Source organism: Cebus imitator, unplaced genomic scaffold (assembly GCF_001604975.1).
Source record: "Cebus imitator isolate Cc_AM_T3 unplaced genomic scaffold, Cebus_imitator-1.0 Scaffold73, whole genome shotgun sequence".
NCBI lineage: Eukaryota > Metazoa > Chordata > Mammalia > Primates > Cebidae > Cebus > Cebus imitator.
The window spans coordinates 2,679,002-2,702,862 of NW_016107388.1; the positions used below are offsets into that span (position 1 = coordinate 2,679,002).

A 23,861-nucleotide genomic window follows, 5' to 3' on the forward strand; every position below is an offset into this window, starting at 1 on the left:
CCCTCTTGTTACCCAGGCTAGAGTGCAATGGCGTGATCTCGGCTCACCGCAACCTCCGCCTCCTGGGTTCAGGCAATTCTCCTCCCTCAGCCTCCTGAGTAGCTGGGATTACAAGCACATGCCACCATGCCCAGCTAATTTTTTTTTTTTGTATTTTTAGTAGAGATGGGGTTTCACAGTGTTGATCAGGGTGGTCTCGATCTCTTGACCTCATGATCCACCCGCCTTGGCCTCCCAAAGTGCTGGGATTACAGGCGTGAGCCACCGTGCCCGGCCCAACTCTTATTTTTACTAGTAATCTTCCTATGAGTTTAGTATAGGTTATTTCATTAACTTAACAGAAAAGGCCCCACTAACCTAAAGTCAGCTAGTATAGCCTTAAATTCTCAATCTCAATGTAGCCAGTTTAGTTTGATGATAACTTATTGAGTTAAAGATACAGCTGAAGCAGTGAATTGAGTTAGGGTAAGGGAGCTGGGAAGCAAAATAAATCCGGAGGGCTCAGCTTCCTGCTTCTGCTATGAGGGCATGCTAGGAGACAAGGTCTTCGGGGAAAGGCCAGGGGTTCAGAGTCTAATATGTTCAAGGGTGGTTTTTAACACAAGGAATTGCAGGGACTATGGGCTCACCAAAATGAGGTGCCCAACAGACATTTAGACACTTAACTAGAAACTTCAGAGAAGATAACATTGCTTAGCATCATTTTCGTATAATTTAAACCAGTATATGCATGTAGGTGCTCCATGTTTTTCATTTAATAAATTATGGGTCATCTTTGCATTTTTCACCTTGTCCACATATTGATTCAATGTCTCAATGGTAAGAATTTTATCACAGGCATGCCATAAACTGCTTCCTCATTTCTGCTGTACTCTTTTTGTAACTATTGTTTGAATTCTATCATGGAAACATAGAAATTCTATGCCAAGAAGTACTCTTGAGAGAGTTCAGGTCCATCTTTTTAAAAAATAAGAAAATCAATTCCAATTATGGGTAAGGAAGTTATCCAACGTGGCTGAGATCAATGGCTTACCCTGGGGTTTTCTTCTCACTGTCTCACAGTGCTAACGTTTCATACAAATGTGTTGTGTCTTCAGTGAAACTGAACCATTTTCACAAGCAAGAAACGGGTGTATACCTCACAGCACTTACTAGCACTTCGAGGTTCATATAACACAGGAAGCATTACAATAAATTATTCTTAAACAAGTATTTTTTTAAAACAATAAATAACTACATAAATATTTTATCTTAATAAAATATGTAGCATTTAGATACAAAATATTATCTAGAAAAAAGAAGGGGGCAAATAGAATTAATATTTGCTGATATCAAATACATTGACAACATCCTGAACAAAAGAAGAGATTCCCAGTAAATACTGTATCAGTCTTATGGGTTATTTATATCTATGTAAACTGTTTAAAAATCTATTAAATGTAAAAGGAAAATGAGCTTTCTGAAAAAATTACAACTGTGGAAATCTTTTCTTTCTTTTGCCATCACAGATGCCCTGCTACAAACATCAGTCAGTAAAATGTAAATTTTGTATAATGCCTAGATGGTTGTGAAGTTTTCATGATTGTGCATTAATTTCTATGGCTGTAATTCCTAATGTAAATTAGAAATTTAAAAGTCATAATCACTTACTTGTATCACCTACTCCACAAGTGGAGTTACAACATTCTACAATGACTCAGTAGGGGCAGCAAAATTGGAAAATCCACCTGTGATGTATGAACTTTTCCTATTACTTATAATGGCCTGGTGAATGAAAGGGTCTGTCATAACATTCAGAAAATGCTACTTTATTTTGCCATATTTCCCCTTATTCTGCTAATTTGGGTTGTATAAATATATACACACCCTTGTATCTGATCTTAAATTTAGTCAAAACTTTTAAATTTATATTCTTGCATTTTTTACTTTATTAAAAAATATTTCTAACATTATGAAATTTATTTGGTATAAATTACTTTTCCTTCATATTGACATATAAATGCCCCAAAGCAAAAGAAAAGTTTTTCTTTGTTGAATAACATTTATTTTATTGTACTATTATCTCCCTATAGACTGATTTTCTGTTTTCAATACCATGGAACAGAGTATCAGTGAATGCTATCACTATTTTAACATCTGGAAAATAAAGTGATTAATACATTTTGCTCAATGTTTTACTTTCTTGTTTCGTTTTGTTTTGTTTTTTTAAGACAGTTTCACTCTGTCATCCAGGCTGGAGTGTAGTGGTGCAATCTTGACTCACTGCGACCTCCGCCTCTCAGGTTCAAGTGATTCTCCTGTCTCAGCCTCCCAAATTGCTGGGACTACTGATGCATGGCACCATGCCTGGTTAATTTTTTTATTTTTAGTAGAGACAGGGCTTCACTATGTTGGCCAGGCTGGTCTCGAACTCCTGCAGTCATGATCTGCCCGCGTTGGCCTCCCAAAGTGCTGGGATTACAGGAGTGAGCCACCGCATCTGACCTGAATGTTTTACTTTTAATATGTATGCATAATTACATTTAAATTTCTGTCAAAGAAGATAAAATTCTTATGTTGGAGATTCTGAAATGTTTTTTCACTGTGACTACAGTCCTTCTGTGTATGTGGAAGAGCAAGACAGAGAGAGAGTATTTGTTTGCTTGTGTGTTTGCTTAATGGTAAAGAGTTTTAGCATTTCTAAAACATGATGATATTAATTTGAATTCTGTAATAACTTTTCCCAAAACTATCACAAGTGCATTTTACCAGAGGTCTCATGATCTGTCACTGTCTTCCATCACTCCCAGATGGGACCATCTAGCTGCAGAAAAACAAGCTCAGGGCTCCCAATGATATCTACGTTACGGTAAGTTGTATAATTATTTCATTATATATTATAATATAATAATGATAGAAATAAAATGCACAATAAATGTAATGTACTTGAATCATCCCAAACCCATTTCCTCACCCCCAGTCTGTAGAAAAATTGTCTTCAACGAAACCCGTCCCCAGTGCCAAAAAGGTTGGGGACCATTGACTTGGGCAAAAGAAATGCTCAGAAGTTTGAGATCTCAGAATATGTAAGTAAAAATCAAAGTGAAATGAAAGTATATGATAAAAGAGTATGAAAGTATTCACATGACAGAAAACGGCAAATCTTTAAAAACATAAGTTGATAAGCTAAATCTATTTTTAACCAGGGCCGTGTTATGAAATAGCATTGAATATAATGAAAGAGTTACCCAATCTCTTTTATAAACCCATAAGGCCTGGAAAAACCTAAAATAAAAAAAAGAATCTACAAAACCGTATTTTTGAAATTTGTTCGTTTTTAAGGATACTGAAAGATAAGCAAAGCCAAAATAGCACTCCAAATGCATGTAGCTAAACTCATGTATTTCAGCTGTTGATTGTCAATAAGGCAAAACTCCTGAACCCATTTGCAAAAAAAGCAACTCTAATGTCAACTCCCACATGCAGACATGCTGTGCTTTTCTTCAGTGCTTCCCCGTGCAGAGAACATACCAGGCAACCTTCATTCACAGCCTGTCTCCACTTGTAAATAACCTCACCTGAGTTTCAGAACAGTCTATGCAAGTCTGCCTGCAAATGGACTCTCCCATCTCCCTTGTGAATAATCAAAAAAAGAAAAATAAAAGATTTTTACAGTAAACAGTATTTTAAACAGTCATTCTATATAATCAACCTGCAGAGGGTTCTAGCTATATAATCAGATTGATGATAAAATGCAAAAAGCTATGCCAATTACATTGGCCAATTTTAAATGCCTGCAAACATTGAGATATTTATTCTAGTGGTTATAAATCTTACTTGAGAGTTTGATGGGTTGATTTTTAGTTTTAAACTAAGATTGCATATGCTAGGCTAGTGTACCTAATACATGTTGAGTTTCATATTATGTTCCAACCTCCGGCTCACATTTTGGCTATAAATACATCTTGCATTCTATAATTTTTGGCTGTAAAAAAACCTGATATGCATTTGCAAATCTTTGCTATTTACATTCTTTTTTGGCATTGTTATTTTTACTTTATATCCCTTAACATTGTTCACATTTAAAAGTTTTTATTTGAAAAAGAATAAAACAGCTTTGACCACAAGCACACTTGACCAGAAAGAAAGTATAAGAAAGTATGATTAGTGAGGTCAGTCACATAGCATTAGAAGTAGCAGCTGTTCAAAGACAGTTATTTGGATGTTGTAAACGGAGCTACAAACACCTACCAGTGACTGTAAGAAACATGTTGGTCACAACGAGGCCAAATGAATTCCGAGCCACACAATCATATCTTCCCTGGTCAAGGTGCCCTGCGTCGTAGATGGTCAGCGTGCCTTCACCATCCATGTGAAATTTACCACTTTCAGTAATCTGCACACCTTTCTAGGGAGCAAAAAATAGTTGTCACTGGATGGGTGTGACTCCCTAAAAAATAAGGTACTTAACTTGTTTAAATGTAGGTTCATTTGTTCAACAGACATCTACTGCATGTCTGCTGTGTGTCAAGTACTGGAGGAGATATGTGGATCTAGTGAGAGAAGGAAGAAAGGAAAAGAGGTTTCTGGGAAGTGTGGTTTTTCTCTCTAATTATTAAATATGATAATCAAAAGTTCAATCATGTAATTATTCAATAGAATAATTATTTTAAAATCATCACTCCAATGGATGGATACACACAATGGATTCACATATTTCTTACTGCTAAAGATAATTCTGACAACTACATTTGATTGGGCATAGGGACTCATGCCTATAATCCCAGCACTGCTGAGGCAGGAGGGTAACTTGAGCCCAGGAGTTCAGGACAAGCCTGGGTAACATAGCAAGACCCCATCGCTACAAAAAAAAAGTTAGAACAAAAGTCAGCCAGGCATGGTAGCATGTGCCTGTAGTTCTAGCTACTCAGGAGGCTGAGGCGAGAGGGTTGTCCATAAGTGTGAGTCTGTAGTGAGCTATGATCATGCCACTGCACTGCAGCCTGTGCAACATAGCAAGATCCCATATCTAAAATAAAAAAAAAAATTAAAAATTAACAAGGAGAAGAATGCTCACACATCCATCATCTAAAAACATCAAAATATTTTTATTAACATATTTCTAATGTCCCTTCTATTTCTTTCTTGTAGGTACTCATATGTTTTTATAGCTACACTCATATGTGTGTATTATGTATATATACTCAATTAAAAATATACTTTAAGAAGATAAAAATAACAAGTTTTATATGAACTATGATTAAAGTGTATTTGCTTATAGTTAATATAGATTTACATACATTGTCATTATTATGGGGTTAATTTGAAAAAGTAAAAGAAATTGGCCTTATGAAACTGCAGTAAAATGGCATGCCTCTGCCCTGCCTCTCGCCAAAAGATTCACAGGCAACAGAAGATGCGAGGGACTTTTTCAAAAGAATTCACACTCCTGCTGTAGCCAACAGGCTAGAGTGTAACCACGAACGTTTAGAGTGAAAATGATGTTTCACCGGTCTTCGGATTCCCACAGCTGACTTTACCCAATGCTAGAACACAAGTACTGGTGATTGGTAGCTGGTAACTCAGAGCAGGAATGAGAGGAAGTCTCAGGGAGCTACCAGATGAGAGGGCAGATGAGAGAGACCAGACAGACACAAGTCAGGGATGACGACCAGGTGCACAGGTTGCAAGGCCTCGTGGGTCCTCCCTTCAAAACCACACCTTCCCTGCCTCAAGCTGGGCCATTACTGAATTTCCTTTCAAAGTTTCTCCCTTGTCCTCCCTTCTCCTAACCCACTGCCAGAACTCACAGACTAAATTTATAGCTCTGAAATGTTTGCTTAGAATCTCAGCAATCAGATCGCTTTCCAGCACATTCCTTTTCTGCTTATGGTTGGGTGTTTCCATTGCTCCTAGCAAAGTTTTGCTAACTCATACTATTTCCAAACTTGTGAGCTGAAGAGGACTGTTATGAAGAGTAAATGTGATCGTGTATGTAAAATGTCTGGCATAGAGTCAGCACTCAATCAGTTTGTGATTAGAAGCTACCTTTTACAAAGTAGACACTGAGATATTCTGCTGATGTTATTATAGAATGACGCATGTTGTAGAGTGTCGAATAAGGCTTTAGAGACTGACCAAATGTATGTTTTCCACACTATTTTTAGAATAAAAATATTTTAATGTGGCTGAGCATGGTGGCTCACACCTGTAATCCCAACACTTTGGGAGGCAGAGGTGGGCAGATCATGAGGTCAGGAGTTCGAAACCAGCCTGACCTATGGTGAAACCCTGTCTCTACTAAAAATATAAAAACTAGCTGTGAGTGATGGCAGGTGCCTGTAATACAGGCTACTCAGGAGGCTGAGGCAGGAGAATCACTTGAACTTGGGAGGCAGAGGTTGCAGTGAGCTGAGATTATGCCACTGCACTCCAGCCTGGGTGACAGAGCAAGACTCCATCTCAAAAAAAAAAAACAAAATTAATATATAATATAAAATTGAAAGGCGTTTATTAAAAAATATTCAGACTGGTGAGAGGACATGAACCAAAAGACTTAAGATTGAGACCCCTAAACTTACTCTTCATAGAGAAGAGCGTGTGAGACTTGGCTACAGCACAAGGAAGGCCTTAGTACTACATAGCAGCAACAAAAATGAGCCAAGTGGTTTTGGAAAGCAGCTTTGTGACCTTTCACAGATTTTGTGTTTTGTCAAAATGTTTCAAAAACTGATGTTCAAGTGTGCAAATCTGTTGATTTTTAAGAACACTGAAATCTGAGACCCTTCATTTTGTTTTGATGAAAAACTTAAAACAGAAGAAGCAGTTATGTTGGAAAAATATGGCTTCCAAAAGACGTTAAGATATATAAATAGGCAGCTATTGTTTCGTTAAAGCCACTCAGGTTTTGAAACTTCAGAACTACGTTTTCTTGTTTCTTTAACATCAAGTTTTTCATTCCTTTCCTGTTTTAGCCAATGACCTACTTTTAATCCACTTCTGAGTTATTAACTTAAAACGGTTTCTCATTAGCCACTAAACTCTTAATTTATATGTGTCAAAACCAATTTTCCTTAGAGGAAATCAGTTATGCTTATAAAGTTTTCATCAACCAAGGAAATGAGAAAGGATAAACCTTATCAAAACACTGAACCAAAATCAGATAGTCACTTAAAAAAAAAAAAAAAAGAAGAAGAAGAAACAGGAAATAATCCTGCTACAGTTTAAAAAGTATTATTTGCTAGGAAAAATCGCAACAGCAATAAATCTATATGAGAATCATTGCCTCCATTTCAGTGGGTCAATACATCTGTCAATGTTTTTAATATTACTGTACTCTTAGTTGAGATCTTACCTTATTCCAAGTAATTATGGGATGTGGTTCTCCTTGAGCATGACATGAAATGTTTATATTCTTTCCAACCTCGACACTTGTATCCTGAGGACGTTGAATAAACACTGGAAGAGCTGTGGAAACAAACCAAAATAACATCATGTCAGTATCATTTTTGTCAATATATGCCAGCTGAGTGAATGGTATGCATCTGAATGCCGTATTGGTTAAGCACAGTAGTTTTTAAAAAATCAATTACTTGAACACCTAGTGGAATAACAAGCAGCACACCCAGGCTGGCGGCAAGTGCTGGAGAGGCGAGAGCAGGAATTAGGCAAAAGGAATGTACTGAAGCTTTAACAACGTTTGCATTTTAACATGCATCTCTTCAGCTTAGCCATGGGTACAGGATTTTCATTATTCTTTCTCAGTACTTTTTGGTAAGTGTGAAATAAAACTATAAGGTAACATCAAAACTTATTTGTGGCTAAGATAAAAAGATCCAGCTCTTCAGTGAAAATCTCATTTCCTCAGAAAACACAAACTACCATAATACACCTAATATGAAATAGATAATTGAGATAGCTCTATAACTGTTTAAAAAATGAATTCATAATCCTTAAAACTCCCCAAACAAGAAATCCCTGAGAAGGAACTAAAAATATTTTACTGAAGAATTTGACCCAGTGTTTAAAAAATTTAACAGCAGTTTTATAGAATCTCCTCTATAAAATAACAGAGGAGGGAATACTTCCTAGCTCCCTTTGGGAGGCTCACCCTAATATCAAAACCAGATAACGACTACAAAAAATGGAAAAAAAAAACCTACAGTCCAATACTTCTCACAAATATACCCACAAAAATCATTAACAAGATATTGGCAAATAGAATTTATGAATATAAAAAGGTTTATACACCATGAGCAAGTAAGGTTTATTCCCAGCATGCAATACTGGTTCATTATTTGAAAATCAGTCAATATAATCCATCATGTTAACTGCTAAAGAAGAAAAGTCACATAATAGTATCAATAAATACAAAGTGTGTGCTTATATTCCACACTGATTATGAGCTAAAGACCTCTCAGAAAGAAAATAAGAGCAGAGGGGAACTTACACAACTTGGGAAAGAACATGTACGAAAGCCCTAGAGTAAGGAAACACAGTGAATACTTTTCCCTTAGGAAGTAAGGCAGGGATATCTGTTCTTTCCAGTCTGATTCAACATACTGCCACAAGTTCTAGCTTGTGCACCATGGGAAGTAGAGGACATAGAAAGCAAACAGAATGGAAAAGAAGCGATAAAACTGTCCCATTTACAACTGAAATTACCGTCTACATAGAATATTCTAAGACATATCAAAAATACTCCAAAGTGACTTCACAAGGTCTCTGGATACAAGACACATGTATGTATTCATATATACATGGTATTTATTTTATATAAAATCAATGAACATGTGGACATATGTCTTTTTAAAAAAATATTTACAATTGGTCAAAACATGGAATAAGTAGGTATAAATTTAACAAAACATCCACAGTACTTATAAACGAAAATCTACAAAATGCTGATGTACAAAATCAGAGATTTAAAAAAAATGAATAAGCATATATGCATGAATTGAAAGTCTAAAGACAGTTAAGGTGTTATTTACAAGTTGATACACAAGTTTAATGCAATTCTCATTAAAATCCCAGCAAGATTTATTTCATAGCTATAGATCAGATTATTTTAAAATTTACGTGGAAAGGCAAAGAAACTAGAATAGGTAAATAGTTTTGACAAAAAGGAACAAAGTAAGAGAAATTGATCTACTGGATTTGAAGACAGGTCCTATAACTGCAGTAATCAAGACTGTGTAGTATTGAGGAATGAGGACACACAGACACAAATATCAATGAGACAGGGCAGAGAACCCAGTAATGGACCCACACAAATATGCTCCTTTGGCTTTTAATGAAAGCGCAAAAGCAGTTCACTGCAGCCCTTTCAACCAACAGTACAATAGCAAATGGATAACCACAGGCAGAAAAATAAACCTTTACCTAAGTCTCACTCTTTATAAAAAAAATTAACTCAAAATGGACAACAAACTTAAATATAAAATGTAAAACTATTACTAAAAAATAGGATAAAATCTTTGAAATTTAAGCCAAATGTTCTCTGACTTTGCATTAAAAGCTTGATCTATCAAAGAAAAAAAATTGGCAATCTGGATTTCACCAAAATAAAAAATTCTGTGCTGTGAACACCATCATGGGAGTATCAAAAGGCAAGTTATAGACTGAGAAAATATTTGCAAACCACATATGCAGATAGGAATAGTGTCTAAAATATATAAAGAACCCCAAAATTCAACAGTAAAATACCAAACACTTCAAATAGAGAATGGGCAAAAGGCATGACATTGTACTGAAGGGGATATACAGATGGCAAATCAGCATTTGAAAAGGTGCTCAAAATCTGAAGTCATTAGAGACATGCAAATTAAAACCACAATGAGATATTACTAGACACCTGTAAAAACGGCTAACATACAAAATAATTACATCACAAATTGCAGGCAAGAATGCAGGGAAACAATTACTCATACATTGTTGGTGGCAAAGTCAGTCAGTGCAAACACTCTGGAAAAGAGTTTGGAACTTTCTTTAAAAATTTCAATACGCAGCCAGGTGTGGTGGCTCACGTCTATAATCCCAGCACTTTGTGAAGCCAAGGTGAGTGGATCACCTGAGATCAGGAGTTGGAAGCCAGCCTGGCCAGCATGGTGAAACACTGTTATCTACTAAAAATACAAAATATTAGCCAGGCATGGGGGTGCGTGCCTGTAGTTCCAGCTACTCAGGAGGCTAAGGCAGGAGAATCACTTGAACCCGGGAGCTGGAGGTAGCAGTGAGCTGAGACTGTGCCACTGCATTCCAGCCTGGGTGACAGAGTGAGACTTCATCTCAAAGAAAAAAAAATCCACAAGTGCACAAGCTAAGTCCTGTGATAGTAAAATCTGTAGCTTATTAGGAAAGCTAACAAACTATCTTCCTCATTTTCTACTTTTTTTTGAAGCAGAGTCCCGCTCTGTCGCCCAGGCTGGAGTACAGTGACCAGTGGCATAATCTCAGCTCATTGCAGCCTCCACCTCCTGGGTTCAAGTGATTCTTCTGCCCCAGCCTCTGGAGTAACTGGGATTACAGGCATGTACCACCATGCCCGGCTAATTTTTGTATTTTTTTTTAATAGAGATGCGGTTTCACCATATTGGCTGGACTGGTCTTGAACTCCTGACCTCGTGATTTGCCTGCCTTGGCCTCCCAAAGTGCTGGGATTACAGGTGTGAGCCACCATCTCCGCCTTTTTTTTTTTTTTTTTTTGAGATAGGGTCTCACTCTGTCACCCAGGCTTGATCTTCAATTAAGGAAATAAGAGGTTTCATCACATCTTTCTTCTATAGTTCTGCATTTCTGAAAAAAATTATGGTAACATCAAAAATTTATTACTGACAAAGATAAAAAGGTTCGGTTCTTCCGTTGGAATCTTATTTTCCTTATGTATTTCAAATTCATGCTGTATGCTAAGTTAACACATGTATTTCAGAATGCTGAGACCATGGCTGATTGATGCCTCACAATGCATAATGGATGTCTCATGAGGACCAGGGTCAGCAGCGACCCTTCTGATTCAACCAAGAGGTCTCCAGTGTCTCACTCTTCACATCATAGCTTCCTTTGTCTGATGTCCTTCATCACCAGCTGCTTTCACCTCCTGTCGCAACAGATGCTCATTACCACAAGCTGTGCCGTCACTTCTAATATTTTCGAAATATCTAACACCACACTCTAAAGCAAAGCTCTTCTAATTATGCCCTTGAATCTCCTCATTTGGACTTGATCTAGACTTGGAAGACCATCTACTTATTTCCTGTTGACTAGCAATCTTCTAGTCTCATTTCCTTTCCTTTTCGGCCAAGATTCTCTGAATAATTATAAGCCTGAAAGATCCAGTCCTTCAGGATGAATCCCAAGCAGCTAACTGGACTAAAATTTAAAATAGAGCCAATCAGCCATTTGCTGACTAGGGGTGACACACATACTATGAGCTCCCTGAAAACACACACCTTTTTGTTCTTTAATGACCTGCTTTATTAATCCTTAATACATTGTGAAAATCCTTCCATGTCTTTACATATTCATTATATGTACCTTAATATTATTTTTTAACATTATTTTTTATTATTATACTTTACGTTCTGGGGCACATGTGCTGATCGTGCAGGACTGTTACATAGGTATATACATACCATGGTGGTTTGCTGCCTCCATCCTCCTATCATCTACATTAGGTATTTCTCCTAATGTTATCCCTCCCCAAACCCCCCACCCCCTGCTATCCCTCCAATAGCTCCCCCACTCCCCAACAGGCCTCAGTGTGTGATGTTGCCCTCCCTATGTCCATGTGTTCTTATTGTTCCACACCCACCTATGAGTGAGAACATGTAGTGTTTGGTTTTCTATTCTTGTGTCAGTTTGCTGAGACTAATGGTTTCCAGCTTCATCCATGTCCCTTCAAAGGACATGAACTCATCCTTTTTTATGGCTGCATAGTATTCCATGGTGTATATGTGCCACATTTCCTTTATCCAGTCTATCATTGATGGGCATTTGGATTGGTTCCAAGTCTTGGCTATCGTGAACAGTGCCGCTATGAACACATGTGTGCATGTGTCTTTATAATAGAATGATTTACAATCCTTTGGGCATATACCCAGTAATTGAATTGTTGAGTCAAATGGTATTTCTACTTCTAGATCCTTTAGGAATTGCCACACTGTCTTCCACCATGGCTGAACTAATTTACACACCCACCGACAGTGTAAAAGTGTTCCTATTTCTCCACATCCTCTCCAGCATCTGCTGTCTCCAGATTTTTTAATGATCACCATTCTAAATGGTATGAGATGGTAACTCAATGTGGTTTTAATTTGCATTTCTCTAATGATCAGTGATGAGCATTTTTTCCATAGGTTTGTTGGCTGCATAAAATGTCTTCTTTTGAAAAGTCTGTGTTCATATCCTTTGCCTACTTTTTGATGGGGTTGTTTGTTTTTTTCTTGTAAATTTGTTTAAGTTCTTTGTAGATTCTGGATATTAGTCCTTTGTCAGATGGACAGACTGCAAAAAATTTTTCCCATTCTGTTGGTTGCCAGTTCACTCTAATGATAGTTTCTTTTCCAGTGCAGAAGCTCTGGAGTTTAATTAGATCCCATTTGTCTATTTTGGCTTTTGTTGCCATTGCTTGTAGTGTTTTAGTCATGAAGTCCTGGCCTATGCCTATGTCATGAATGGTATTGCCTAGGTTACCATCTAGGATTTTTATGGTGTTAGGTCTTAACGTTTAAATCTTTAATCCATCTGGTGTTAATTTTTGTATGAGGTGTAAGGAAGGGATCCAGTTTCAGCTTTCTGCATATGGCTAGCCAGTTTTCCCAACACCATTTATTAAATAGGGAATCCTTTCCCCATTGCTTTTTTTGTCAGGTTTGTCAAAGATCAGATGGCTGTAGATGTGTGGCATCATGTCCAAGCCCTCTGTTTTGTTCCATTGGTCTATATCTCTGTTTTGGTACCAGTACCATGTTATTTTGATTACTGTAGCATTTTGTTATAGTTTGAAGTCAGGTAGTGTGATGCCTCCTGCTTTGTTCTTTTTGCTTAGGATTGTCCTGGCTATGTGAGCTCTTTTTTGGTTCCATACAAAGTTTAAGGTGTTTTTTTTTCCAGTTCTGTGAACAATGGTAGCCTTGATGGTGATAGCATTGAATCTATAAACTACTTTCACGATATTGATTCTTCCTAACCATGAGCATGGAATGTTTCTCCATATGTTTGTGTCCTCTCTTATTTCATTGAGCAGTGGTTTGTAGTTCTCCTTGAAGAAATCCTTCACATCCCTTGTTACTTGTATTCCTAGGCATTTTATTCTCTTTGTAGCAATTGTGAATGGGAATTCATTCATCATTTGGCTCTCTGTTTGCCTGTTATTGGTGTATAGGAATGCTTGTGATTTTTGCACAATGATTTGTATCCTGAGACTTTGCTAAAGTTGCTTATCATCTTAAGATTTTAGACTGAGACGATGGGATCTTCTAAATATACAATCACGTCAACTGCAAATAAAGACATTTTTGACTTCCTCTTTTCCTAGTTGGATACCCTTTATTTCTTTTTCTGGCTTGATTGCTCTGGCCAGAACTTCCTATACTATGTTGAATAGGAGTGGTGAGAGAGGGCACCCTTGTCTTGTACCAGTTTTCAAAGGGAATGCTTCCAGTTTTTGACCATTCAGTATGACACTGGCTGTGGGTTTGTCATAAATAACTTTTATTATTTTGAGATACATTGCATTGATACCTAGTTTATTGAAAGTTTTTAGCATAAAGGGCTGTTGAATTTTGTTGAAGGCCTTCTCTGCATCTATTGAAACAATCATGTGTTTTTTGTCTTTGGTTCTGTTTATGTGGTGTATTACATTTACAGATGTGTGTATGTTGAACCAGCCTAACTTCCCTAGGATGAAGCCTGCCTGATTGTGATGGATAAGCTTTGTAATGTGCTGTTGGATTCAGTTTGCCAGTATTTTATTGAAGATTTTTGCATCAATGTTCATCAGAGATATTGGCCTGAAATTTTCTTTTTTAGCTGCATCTCTGTCAGGTTTTGGTATCAGGATGATGTTGGTCTCATAAAATTAGTTAGGGAGGATTCTCTCTTTTCGTATTGTCTGGAATAGTTTCAGAAGGATTTGTACCAGCTCCTTTTTGTATCTCTGGTAGAATTCAGCTGTGAACCCACCTGGCCCTGGACTTTTTTCAGTTTGTAGGCTATTAATTTGCTCTTCCACTTCAGACCTTGTTATTGTATTGGTCTATTCAGGGATTCAACTTCTTCCTGGTTTTGTCCTTGGAGGGTGCAAGTAAGTATCCAAGAATTTATCCATTTCTTCTAGATTTAATGGTTTATGTGCATAGAGGTGTTTGTAGTAATCTCTGATGGTAGTTTGTATTTCTGTGCAATCTGTGGTGATATCCCCTTTATCATTTTTTGTTGCATCTATTTGACTCTACTCTCTTTTCCTTTTTTATTAGTCTAGCTAGTGGTCTATCTATTTTGTTGATCTTTTCAAAAAACCAGCTCTTGGATTCATTGATTTTTTGAAGAGTTTTTGTATCTCTATCTCCTTCAGTTCTGCTCTGATCTTATTTATTTCTTGTCTTCTGCTAGCTTTTGAATTTGTTTGATCATGCTGCACTAGTTCTTTGAATTGTGACATTAGGGTGTTGATTTTAGATCTTGCCTCGCTTCTCATATGGTCATTTATAGCTGTAAATTTCCCTCTAGACACTGCTTTAAATGTGTCCCAGAGATTCTGGTATGTTATGTCTTCATTCTCATTGATTTCAAAGAACATCTTTATTTCTGCCTTCATTACTTATCCAGTAGTCATTTGGGAGCAGGTTGTTCAGTTTCCATGCAGTTGTGCGGTTTTGAGTGAGTTTTTTAATCCTGAGTTCTAATTTGATTGCATTGTGGTCTGAGAGAGTGTTTGTTATGATTTCTGTTCTTTTGCATTAGCTAAGGAATGATTTTCTTCCAATTATGTGGTCAATTTTAGAGTAAGTGCAATGTGGTGCTGAGAAGAATATATACTCTGTGGATTTGGAATGGAAAGTTCTGTAGATGTCTATTAGGCCCACTTGGTCCAGATCTGAGTTCTAGTCCTGGATAGCCTTGATAATTTTCGGTCTCATTGATCTGTCTAATATCAACAGTAGAGTGTTAAAGTCTCTCACTATTATTGTGTGGGAGTCTAAGTCTCTTTGTAGGTTGTAAAGAACTTGCTTTATGTATCTGGATGCTCCTGTATTGGATGCATATATATTTAGGATAGTTAGCTCTTCTCGTTGCATTAATCCCTTTACCATTATGTAATGCCCTCTTCATCTCTTTGATCTTTGTTGGTTTAAAGTCTGTTTTATCAGAGACTAGGATTGCAACTCCTGCTTTCTTTTTGCTCTGCATTTGCTTAGTAAATCTCCCTCCATCCCTTTATTTTGAGCCTATGTGTGTCTTTTCACATGAGACGGGTCTTCTGAATACAGCACACCAATGAGTCTTGACTCTTCATCTAATTTGCCAGTCTGTGTCTTTTGATTGGGACATTTAGTCTATTTACATTTAATGTTAATATTGTTATGTAATATACATCTTTTTAACATGGAGACCTTCAGAGCTTACATGAACCAACAAATCAAGACTCAGCTGCATTGGCCAATCAGAATTAAGCACATTTCAATCCTTCATTTGGATAAATGGACCTGATTAGGAAGCTGGGTAGAAACTTTTGCTGCAAAACTTGAACTCTGTCTTTGTTACCTGGAACGCACCTTTGTTTTACACCAGGGGCTGTGTCTCTCCAGTTTGCAAACTGTTCACTGGCATAAAGTATCTCCTTCAAATTCCTTTTCAAACAGCTTTTGTTCAGGAACCCATGTTTCATTACCTTTACCACTTTTCTTCCAAAATGCTGAACTCTTTTACCCCATTGTCATTTCATTCAACAACTCTCCACCATTTTCTTGCATTTCCTCCCTCAAAATATCTGGAGTGAAAATAGAGTGATCCCATGTCCTGGTTTGTGAAGAACAAAGTGCCCTTGTCCCAAATTCAGATCCTATTGAACATCAACAGCAACAAATTTCAAGCATGTACTTCTCTTTAGAGTCACCTACTTCATCTCTTGGAATACCCTTCTCCTTCACAATATTGACTTCTCCACAAAGAAAGCAGAAGCCATCATACTATAAATTCCTCAGCTCCTATACTCCTCTTCCACAGAGGTATCATTCAATCCATATACCCATTCTTACCTCCCCTCCTATCCTCATCTAAACTGAAAAAAAATAACTCTTCTCTTAAAGGTCAATTGGATCATTACAATAGTAAGTCTGTCCTCTTCAATTTCTTTCAATGACATTTTATTTTTCTTCTATACAAGGCTCGCAAATATTTTGTTAGATTTATTTTTAACTTATACTTTCCTGTCATTTTAAGGAGCATTGTTTTTAAAATAAAATTAGGCATTTTGTTGCTGGCATATAGAATGAAAAATAGTTTTGACCTATTGATGTCCTATCCAATGATCTTGCTGAACTTTTAGGTCTGAGAGTTTATTTGTAGATGTTTTTGGAATGTGTATGAGGAAAATCCTATTGCATACAAATAAAATTGTATAAATTCCTTCTAAATTCATAACATTTGTTTCTATGTCTTTTCTTTTTGTAAAGGCTAGGACCTTCTATTACAACATTGAGTACATGCAATCTTCTTCCTAATTTTAAAAGGAATATTTCAGCCAGGCACAGTGGCTCATGCCTGTAATCAAAGCACTTTGGGAGGCCAAGGTGGGTGGGAAGCTGAGCCAGTAGAATCGCTTGAAGCCAAGAGGTGGAGATTGTGGTGAGCAGAGACTGCGGTGAGCAGAGATTGCACCACTGCACTCCAGCCTGGGTGACAGCATAAGACTCTGTCTCAAAAAAATAAGCGAATAGATAAAAATGAATAAATGAATAATAAAATTAATGTTTCTAACATTTTACTTTGAAAAGTGTCATTTTCTGTAGTTTTCTTTCTACAAAAAAGGGTTTTTTTGTAGAAAACATTTTATTTCTATATTGCTAAGATCTTCTGTTAATAGTTAGTTGATAAATTTGATCAAATGTTTCCCTGCATCTATTAAAATAATTTGTCCTCTATTAGCCTAGCATGTCAGTGAATCACTGGGGCAATATTTTGTACAGAGATTTATCCATAATGTCCTTTATTAGCTGCATTTGAAATGTATTTCTTCTTTTATTATCTGTGAAACTTTGTATAAGACTGGTTTGACTTTTAGGACATTTACAGAATTCATCTGAAAAATTGCTACTATATTTTAGGCTCCTTTCTTAACTTTTATTTAAACAAATAATTTGTTGGTTTTCTAATTCATTATTTTCACTTTTCTGATTTGAAAAAATGCCCATCGATGACAGACTGGACAGGGAAAATATGGCACATATACACCATGGAATATTATGCAGCCATCAAAAATGATGAGTTTGTGTCCTTTATAGGGACATGGATGAACCTGGAAACCATCATTCTCAGCAAACTGACAGAAGAGCAGAAGATCAAACACCGCATGTTCTCACTCATAGGCGGGTGTTGAACAATGAGAACACATGGACACAGGGAGGGGAGCACTACACACTGAGGTCTGTTGGGGGGAAACAGGGGAGGGATGGTGGGGGGTGGGGAGCTGGGGAGAGATAGCAAGGGGAGAAACGCCAGATGTAGGTGATGGGGAGGAAGGCAGCAAATCACACTGCCATGTGTGTACCTATGCAACAATCTTGCATGTTCTTCACATGTACCCCAAAACCTAAAATGCAATAAAATAAATGGGAAAAAAAAAGAAACAGAAACTTATAATCATATTTTTATACTTTGCTATTTACTCTTAATATCCTTGGCATTTATTCTTACAAGCCTGAGATTAATAGATTAACCACCCTATTAACCAACGCCTCATTTCAGATATATAAGAATATTATAAAACTTTAAATCCAATAACCATTTTTCCAACATATATTCCATTGTAAGGCAGTATTTAATTATGTAATTTTATTCTATATCACACCTTAATGATTACTATTATTATTGAATGCAGAAAATATTTTAATATTATCTACATGTTTACCAGGTTTATTCACTATTGAATTTCTTTTTTTGAATCTCAGCTCTTCTTTTAATATTTCCTCCTTCCTCAAGAAGATGATCGTTAGCCCTCATTCTTGAGTACTTTGATGAATGTATAATACTATATTGTTTTATTTTCTGAAAATATTTTTACTTAGCTCCTATCCACGAAGGAGTTGATGCTTATATAATATTAGATTTACAGTTATTTTTGTTGAAACACTTCGAAGACTTAATTCTAGCATCTTTTGCCTTCTGTTGCTACTGACATGAAGCCTGTTGTTAGTTTAATTGCTGTAAGTGATTTGCCTTTCTTCTCTGTCACTTCACTCAGCTCTCTGCTCAGATGTCATGTCCTTCTAGAGGTATCCCCTGACCTCTCTTTTTAAATGACATGTCCTGGTACATTTTTCTGGCCCTATGCCTTGTTGCTTCTTCATTACCCTTAACACTCTCTGGAATACACAATGTTTATTTAATTTTCTTTCCCTTCAGATGAGGAGGATCTTTTCCAAGAGAATGGGGATTCTTCTGCTGTATTTACTGCTAAGTCACCAGTGAGTAAAATACTGAAGAGGAAAAAATTAATAAAAATAAAATTAATGTAAGAAAGAGAAGCAGAAGTTAAAATTTTCTTCTATAAGCAAACCTCCCTGAGTCCTTCCCCCTCCCTTGGGATTGTATCCTACTTTGCAAGTTAGAAGAGTTTATAAATTCTTGTATTCTTGTTCTCTATAGTTGATAACTGCGAGTTTCTGTAACACAGCTAAGGTCATAAAAAATGCCCAAACAGGCAGGACTCTGGTCTTCTGGACACTGTGGCAGAAAAGGTCCATGCTAGAATCCTTGAGCGCTACAGATAGTGAACATCTGGGTCACACAGCAACAGTCATATGTAAGCCCAAGTTAGGTGCCTATCATTGCTTAATGAATTGCCTTTGTTCTACACCTGCAAACTTGTTTTAACGCCACTGTGTACTTCATGCATAAAAAGCCAAACCCTGCCTTTGTTAGGGGCTCATCCATTTTGTTCCCAGTTGGAACCAGCTGGGCCAATGTACACCTAAAATAAATTACTTCTGTAACCTCAGCGGTCACCCCATTCTCTTAAATCCTGCAACATTTCTGGTGCATTGGTTGGGAACTGGAGATGATAGGCTTGTTGTCTCCCTTGCCTGTGGGAGGCCAGGGCTCCAGGCCAAGGAGAAACCTGAGACCCTAGGTGCCACCGGGAAGCTTCTCCCAAGAAGGAGATCCACTCTCTGGAGACCCAGTACCCTCCCCAAGTAATGTAACAGGACTGGGAAAAGGCTGCAGAACTAGATCAGTGTGCCCTGGGAACTGCAATAAGACTTTTGAGGTTTAAAGTAGGGAAAGGAAAAAGGGAAAGGAGGTCTGGAGCTCTAATCACCTTCCGCGGTGAAGTGACTAGTAGCCCGACTTAGCAGGGGGTTGGGGAAGCGAGGGCAGCTGGCCGATTGGATTGAAACTCACCTAACCAGAACCTGATCAGCTCCAGGGAAGTGATTACTAATCTGACCCAGAAGGCATGTGGGAGGCAAGAGTGTCTTGCTGATTCGGATGAAACTCACATGCCCATTGACACTGAAAGCGAAGGTGGCTTGCTAGGCCAACTTAGTAAGGAAGCCCAGTGGCAGGAGTGGAAAACTGGGAAGGAGAGGTGTGTGAAAGTGCCTGAAAGAGATGGCTCCAGGAGGAGCCAACACGGGGAGTGATGTGTGGGGGCCGCAAGTCCCTCAGCGAAGACTGTACCCTCTGAGCCAAGTGTGGGGCCAACTGCAGCCAAAGGTGATCTGCATATGGCCTAAGGAGGTGCCCCCACAATGGGTGGGGTAACAAAATCCAGTGCCAAGCAGGACCTGGAACACCCTCTCCTACTCAGATCAGAGGGACGGCTTAACTGGTCCACAGTGAAAGTAGGGGGTGATTGTGCATCATAAGGGTGATTGGAGGCAGTAAACCAAAACTGGGAAACAACAAATTGAAACCGGCTCCATTGGAGTGCATGCTAAATAACTTTAAGAAGGGTTTTGGATGACAGTATGGTGTCAAACTAACTCCTCAAAGGTTAAAAACTCTGTGTGAACTAGACTGGCCTTCTTTCAATGTCAGGTGGCTCACTGAAGGGACAACAGATCGTGAGGTAATTGGCCGTGTGCATAGAGTAGTAACCAGGGTCGGAGGACAACTCGGACACCCTGACCAACACCCATACATTAACTCCTCGCTAAATGTGGTCCAATTAAATCCCAAGTGGCTGCAGCCCTGCCATGCAGTGTACTGTAAAACTTCAGTGGCTTAGGCAGAGCTAAAGGTAGTCAAGGGAACCACAGGACCCCGCACCCAGAAAGTAGGGAAGAGAGAACTGGAAAAACAAAAACTGATCCTACAGGCCCCTCCAGAGGAGAGAGAATCCCCACCCACTATGTGCCAATATATCCATCCTCGGCTAACCTAAGGCAAGGTAAAAGGCAAGCAGCTGGAGACTCATGTTCAGACAGAAGTGACACTCCAGTGTCATCCCTTAGTGAGGAACAAAAAGGCATGTCCATAGAAATCAGGGAAAAGGAAAGAGACGATTCCCCTAGCTGACTCTGGTCTGGTCACACCTGAGCCTTACAAATGCCTCTCCAGGAAACTGGGTCCCAAATTTACCGTGACACCGAGAGCCAAGTCAGAGGTGGAGAAAGGCCCTTTACCCACCAGTCTTTCACCAATGACCTCCTAAATTGGAAACAACACACTCCCTCCTACAGGGAGAAACCCCAAGCCATCATAAATTTAATACAATCCATTTTATTAACCCACAACCCCACATGGGCAGACTACCATGAGCTCCTGTTAACACTGCTTAATACAGAGGAGTGGCATAGAGTAACCCAGGCAACCTTCCAATACCTGGAGAGACATGCCCCAGCAGGCACAGTTGATGCCCGCTGATATGCTGAGAAATATTACCCAGTGACAGATCCCCAATGGGACCCCAGTGGGGCAGAACCGTTACAACACCTGCAGGCATTCAGGAGGTACTTCTAAATGGAATCAAGGCAGGAAGGAAGAAGGCCCTCAATACAGAAAAATTTCAGAGGTCCATCAGAAGGCAGATGAGAGCCCAAGTGAGTCTGTGAAGCATATCAACTCTACACCCCGTCTGACCCAGAGACAGGAGGAAATCAATGTATGGTGAACACAGCTTTTGTTAGTCAAATGCAGAGTGATATCAGAAGGAAACTCCAAACTCCAGAAGGGTTTGAAGGCATGACTGCTACTCAGCTCATACAGGTGGCCCACAAAGTGTTCACTGACAGTGACAAGGAGGCCAAAAGGGAGGCCAAAAGAAAGACAGATCAAAAGCATAAAAGGAAAGCAGATCTGCTGGCCATGGCTCTCACAGAAAGGAGGGTGAATGCAGCAAGAGGACATGGCCAAGGTCATGGGCAAGGAAGATGTTTAACCCGAGAGAACTTAGAAAACTGACCTAGACTACAGACAGACCAGTGCGCAATATACAAAAAGAAAGGACACTGGAAAAATGAATGCCCAGAAAGCGATGCAGGTACCAGCAATGAAAGCCAGAGAAGGGCTCAAGAAGCTGACCTAATCAGCCTGGTGGGGGCCAAATGCTATGAGGGCTAAGACAGACCAGGTTCCATTTCTCTAGGCCCCCAGGAGCCTATGTTAAGGATAGAAGTAGGGGGCCAAGAAATAAATTTCATTTTAGACACAGGTGCTGAACACTCAGTAGTAACTCAACCAATTGGACCATTAACTAAAATGTACGCTATATAATTGCAGCCACAGGAGTGGCAGAAAAAAAGGCCCTTTTCCCAGTCAAAGAAGTGTGTCATAGGAGGTTGGGAAGTCCAGCATGAGTTCTTATGCCTCCCAAACTGTCCCGTTCTGCTAGGGAGAGACCTGCTCCAAAAGCTGCAGGCTCAAATTCCTTCAGACCAGAAGGGAATGTAACTTTAGATCTCACCTGGCCAGCAGCAATTGTGCTAGTTCTAACGTGCCACAGGCTGAGGAGTGGATCTACACACTAGGGAACACAAGGGCTGGATTATCCCTTAACCCCAGAAGAAGATACTAATCAGGCTAATAGATGAATTCCTGGAAGTCTGGGCTGAAAATAAGCCACCTAGGCTGGCTGTAAACCACGCCCCAGTGGTAGTAGGGCTGAAACTAGGTTCTACCCCATCCAGGTTCGTCAATACCCTTTGCCTCAAGAGCCTGTTAGGGGTATATGAGAGCACACAGAGTGACTCCAAAAGCATGGTATAATAGTAGCATGTCAATCACCCTAGAATACTCCACTATTATGGGAATACTCCACTTTTACCAGTGCAGAAGCCAACACCAATTGGACGAGTACATAACTATAGACCAGTGCAAGGCTTACAAGCTATAAATGTGGCTATGGTCACTATTGACCCAGTAGCGCCAAACCCCTATATGTTAGTGACTCTTATTCCAGCAAGCGCAGCCTGGTTTACAGTCCTATATCTAAGAGATGCCTTTCTGCCTCCAACAGACAGCAATAAGTCAACCATTATTTGCCTCCCAGTGGGACAATTTTCAGTTCACTTGGACCACACTTCCACAAGGGTTTAAGAACTCTCCTACAATCTTTGGGGAAGCAATAGCAACAGACCTTAAAGCTTACGCTCCTCCCCAAAAGGAGTATGTTCTATTGCAGTATGTGGATGATCTTTCACTAGCATCCCCTACCCTAGAAAATTGCCACCTAGGGACACAGAAGAACTTCAGCTGTTATGGAAAACAGGATACAGCTAATGCTCGACTTACGACCACAGTTGGGACCGCGGACCAGTTGTAACACGATTTGGTCGTAAGTTGAGTAGGCTATATATACAGTTCAAATGGTGCACGCGGAGATGGTAGTGCTGCCAGAAGCTGGTCCACACTGTCGTATGCCCGGCTGGGCAACGTTTGCGCTGCCAGACGCGGAGCAGTTGTGGCTAGCGATTGTGGTCGTAAAGTCAAATGGTCGTAAGTTGCATAGGTGGTAAGTCAATGAATACCTGTATAAGGTGTTAAGAAAAAAGGCCCAAGTCTGTTTAAGGAGAGTTAGCTACCTGGGATTTCACCTAACCCAAGGGAAGTGGAAATGAGGGTTACCTCGGATGAAGGCTGTCTGTAGCCTGCCAACCCCATCCTGCAGGTGACACATAGAGAATTTTTAGGGGAAGCAGGGTTCTGCCATATCTGGATTCCAAATTTCTCACTCATAGCAAAGCCCTTGTATGAAGCTAGTAAACCGGGGGAAAAGTAACCCTTCCTTTGGGGAACTGAACAGGAGAAGGTGTTTAAACAAGTTAAGTAAGCCTTAACTGAGGCTCCTGCTTTGAGACTACTGGCCATGGCCAAGCCTTTCTTCCTGTATGTACATAAGCAGAAGAGAATGGCCATTAGAGTCTTAATCCAAGTCCTAGGATCTTGGCACCGCCCAGTAGCCTACTTACTTGAGAAACTAGATGTAGTGGCACAAGGACAGCCCCCCTGCCTTAAGGCGTTAGCTGCCATAGTGATGCTGGTAAAGGAAGCAGATAAACTCACCCTGGAGCAGCATTTAACTGTATGAGTGCCACACTCAGTCCTTATCTTAGTGGATCAAAGAGGACACCATTGGTCGTCAATTCCAAGAATGACTCAATCTCAAAGACTCTTATGCAAGAATTCCTGCATAATTGTAGAGACTATAAAAACCCTCAACC

The 23,861-nt window shown here is 39.0% G+C and overlaps 1 protein-coding gene across 1 annotated transcript in view; it reads right to left on the reverse strand.

Moving 5' to 3' along the window:
- PXDNL (peroxidasin like) overlaps positions 1–23,861 on the reverse strand; it is a 456,288-nt gene that overhangs the window by 110,062 nt on the left and 322,365 nt on the right. Inside the window, exons 13-14 of the mRNA XM_017531766.1 lie at positions 7,334–7,446; positions 4,231–4,387 (exon numbers count right to left, since the gene is read on the reverse strand). Coding sequence (XP_017387255.1) covers positions 4,231–4,387; positions 7,334–7,446 — 270 coding nt within the window. The remainder of the gene's footprint in view (positions 1–4,230; positions 4,388–7,333; positions 7,447–23,861) is intronic.